Source organism: Austrofundulus limnaeus, unplaced genomic scaffold, assembly GCF_001266775.1.
Source record: "Austrofundulus limnaeus strain Quisiro unplaced genomic scaffold, Austrofundulus_limnaeus-1.0 Scaffold3061, whole genome shotgun sequence".
In the NCBI taxonomy this organism is placed as follows: domain Eukaryota; kingdom Metazoa; phylum Chordata; class Actinopteri; order Cyprinodontiformes; family Rivulidae; genus Austrofundulus; species Austrofundulus limnaeus.
Window position 1 is genome coordinate 2,334 of NW_013955463.1, and position 4,089 is coordinate 6,422.

Here is a 4,089-nt window from a genome sequence, read left to right on the forward strand (position 1 = left end):
TGTGTGGGGTGGGGGGTGGGGTGGGGGGCTGAGCAGGGCCATACAGAGACCACTAAAGGGTCAGGTGCTCAAATGTAAAACTCTAATAAAACTGACATGAACACTGATTAATAAATGACCAGAAAAGGATTTATATTTATTTTATTAGACCAAATATAAAGCAGAGCTTGAACAGTTTACAGCTCATAGTTGATGATGTTCACGTGCCCGCTGGGGTTAAGCTGTGTGGTTTCCCAGTTGATGACATTTCCCTTCTGGGTGCTCTTCCCATTGAACAAGTCTTGGATCTGACTGTTCGATAGAACAAAGTCCCACATGTCCACATCGGAGATCTCCCCAACAAAACTCTGCTTCTCATCGAAGCCACCCAGTAAAGAATCTGGATCCTGACCGAGGAGAACTGTGCCTCCTGGGCGGACGATGTGACCCCTCCTGTGGATTTTGGTCAAACTTTTCCTGCCATTCATGAAGAGGGCCGTCGCACCAGAACTGGAGTCCCAGGTGACACACAGGTGGTTCTGCAGGACGCCGAGCTGAGGGACCAGGAAGGGGATTACACTTTCACTTCCACTTCCACTCAGATAGACGGACAGTCTGTAGATGTAACCAGGAAGGATTAGTTTGGTCATTTTCATGTGGTGTTTGTGTAAAAATCATCTAACTTCTTTATCAGTTTGGAGAAAATCAGTAAATCTGACAACAGGGCCAGAATGTGGCATGAGGATTTTAAATCTCTGGTACTTACCTGCCATCCTTTTCCCGCCACACATTCAGCTCATCAACATCCTGAGTTCTATAAGCAAACAGGATGATTTCTCTTTCACCTCTGAGCTCTGTGGCCACTCGCATGCACAATGTGAACGCCGTCAGACTGAGAGGCTTCHGAGGGGTCAGGACCACATAACTATTACTGGTCTCACGGGGGAATACCAGACTTTTAGCAGCCAGACTCCCTGAGATGAGAATAAAGTTACTCAACAGCATGAGTAGGAGTTTAAAAAAAGACAAAACTTGAGAATAATTCTGAGCTTGTTTTGAATCACAAATGTCAACAATGAAATACTATAAAACACAATAATTCTAGTTTTCATATACTTATTTTTGTCTTCAATAAAAACAAAAGTTTAAACAAACTAATAGATCAGAAGTACGCACCAGCAAAGGCCACAGAGATGGTAATCAGAAAAAAGATGACTTTCATTTTTATTGGGAAAAAACTGTAAAAAAAAAAAAAACACTTACTTAAATAAACTTTTTCTTATTTTAGCAGTTGTGTTTGTGAAAAGCAGCCCATGAAACTTACCAGACTGAGAAATAAAGAAGCAGGTAGTTCACCTGTATGTCCTCACAGCCCTGTTTTTAAAGCACCTTCCTCTTCAGACAACCCTGAATGAACTCAGAAATGTTTGGGGAGGAAGCTGCTGAAACACAGGCCTGATTGGTTCTGAGTGAGTTTACCAGGTATAAGGCTATCCTTGTACCTTGTACCATTGATTTGTCCATGTCTCATCGTTGACAATGTTCAGTAGATGATTTATTTGTTGTAACATCATTTCTTGGCAATAAATCTTATAGTAGCAGCTGATTGGCTGCACCCAGGGGCACCAGAAGCTCAAAATAAGAGTAAATAACAGCAAAATAAACTATTTGACTGGGACGATTTGGCTTTTTTTATATGTGTGCAACCCACAAACTTAGCTCTAATGCTCATCCAACAAATGCATGTTCCTTACAAATGTGGCTCAGTTCAAAAGGGAAATTAACAGGCTAAGAAGCAGAAATAAATAATTTTATTACTTTTGTGCAAAGACGTTATATTTTTTCTGGATTTTCATGAACAAACTACTCAGATCATCCTGACTCTCTTCAGTTTCTGTTCCAGGACAGGATTTCCTGTCCGTGTCTGATGGACCCCTGCGGACCCGCTGCAGATCCTGGTCCTTCTGATTCAGGGGACAGGGACTGGTTTCTGGGACTGAGGAAGCCAGGGACAGCTGTGTGTTTGAACTGGCTTCTGTGGTTTCTGTTTCCGGCCTTCATTGACTCAGACGAGCAGGAAGGATGAACCATCACACAACCATCCAGGCTTTTCTTCCCTTTTCTCACTTTAAGGCGGTGAAGCTTTTAAACTGTAAATCTGACATTCAAAACATTTAGTGGCTAAATACTCAAACAAATGTGGGCTAGATTTCCTGATTTTTTGCATTATTTTGTCCTCAGGTTTAAATAATCAGAACGTGTGAATGTGACTTGCTAACAAAACCTACTTGTTTAACTGTAAACCCCATTTAAATCAGTCAGCTGATCACTGCCAACAAAAGTGATTGGCTCAGACAGGCTCCTTCATGAGTCTGGAGGATAACAGGTGCTGACAGCTGCTCACGTGAACAGAATGTCTGTAATCGACACAGATTTTCCCTCATTTTGCAGGTTTACAGACGTTTAGAGCAATCTAATGATTTTTATCAAAAACTCAGCTTTAAATTAATTTTCTCTCAGAGGCTGCATTACGATAAAACAATAAATAAAATTAAATAAGACAGATAAACTTAGAAATAATTTCACCACTCGTCTCCCCGTCCTCCCACTCCTGCCTGCTCTGTTATCCACGGCAGACACCCCCTCCCCCNATATATAACTTGGCGTAGTTTAATACACATAATTTTACCTGTTTTGCCTCATAACTGGCATATTTTATTTTGAATTAGGTTCAGCCAATGTGAAACAGGAAGTGACATCAAAAGGGGAACTATTTGAGCAAGAAATGTTTCTGGTCTTTGTTCACTGAAACAACATTATTTGAACTCTGAGTCATTTTACCTCTCTCTGATAGTGACTCAAAATAATTTAAAGAAACATCAGATTCTTCTCTGCTTTCTGTGTTGTCAGCCATTGTAGCAACACACTGGCTGTGTCTCAATTCATGGGCTGGGTCCTCAGCCTAGCTGGGCTACGTAGGCCACATCCTTGCTGGGCCGGGTAGGATGCTCAAAACTGCTGCGAAATGAGATGGTCCAGCCTTCGCCTGATGTCGGCTTCACGTGGGTTTGCGTGACCACGTGCTCCCCCGTTACCATAGTAATCAGTTTCATGTCAGACTTAAAATGCTTCGGGACGTGTTTACACGTCTTTTTACTGGAAGAATAAATTCAAACGTAAATAAAGAAAACAATAATTTGGGTTTAGCTCCAGTATCTACAACGGAGAGAACACATATTTTTTATTATTATTACGAAAATAAAGTCATAATATGTGAATAAAGTTGTAATATTATGAGAGTAAAGTCAGTGCTTGGTGATCTTAAGAATGCTGGAACAATTTATTCATTTAGTAGAATGCTTAAAAGTTTTTTTTAATGAGATATGAGCAAAGATTTGGTTGATATTTGTATTTTTGTTGTGAAGTTATTTTAAATTATATTTTGTATTGAGTTTTATTATTTGTATGTTGTACGTTTTTTAGATACACATATTTTTACATGGGCAGATGTTATAAGATTCTATTCTTTCTGCTCCTTTTCATTTGAATATGTTTTTTTGACACAACATTGTCTAATTATTTGTTTGTTTCTATTATTATTTGTTTTTTTCTTTTTATTTATTTTTTGTTATTTGTTTGCTGAATTAAATAAAGTTATTTTTCTCCTCATACCTTCTGCGTACAGCCAGGTGTTTCTCTGTGTTTATAAAGTAGTCATGATGACCTGATCACTGTTAGATTAATGAGCTTTCTTCCAAATTAACTACGTGACGACTAAATCTGTCAATGCATCTATTAATTACAATACAGCTTCAGTTTATCATATAGTCGTTTGCACAATTTCCATGTCCTGCTACTGATAATTGGGAGCTAAAAGTTAACTATTTATTTATAAACAATAAAGAACAACTTGACAACATCCTCGTTTTAATGCAGTGATGACTGCATGCTTTTTCACGTAATGACTTTTTTCTTGTAGTATGACTTTAATCTCGTAATATTACGATTTTATTCTCATAATATTATGACTTTATTCTCGTAATGTTATGATTTTATTCTTATAATACTTTATTCTCGTAACTTGTAGTTGCATTTTCTTTTATTTAACAT

General features: G+C 38.3%; 1 protein-coding gene across 1 annotated transcript; it reads right to left on the minus strand.

Moving 5' to 3' along the window:
- Positions 1–116: 116 nt before the first annotated feature.
- Positions 117–1,350, minus strand: LOC106511678 (pentraxin fusion protein; the record flags this gene model as incomplete). Its single annotated transcript, XM_014000425.1, is given in 4 exon segments — positions 117–594; positions 746–953; positions 1,156–1,217; positions 1,304–1,350. Coding segments are annotated over 4 exon segments (735 nt in total), but the record flags the coding sequence as incomplete, so codon positions are not given.
- Between the last annotated feature and the right edge of the window lie 2,739 nt (positions 1,351–4,089).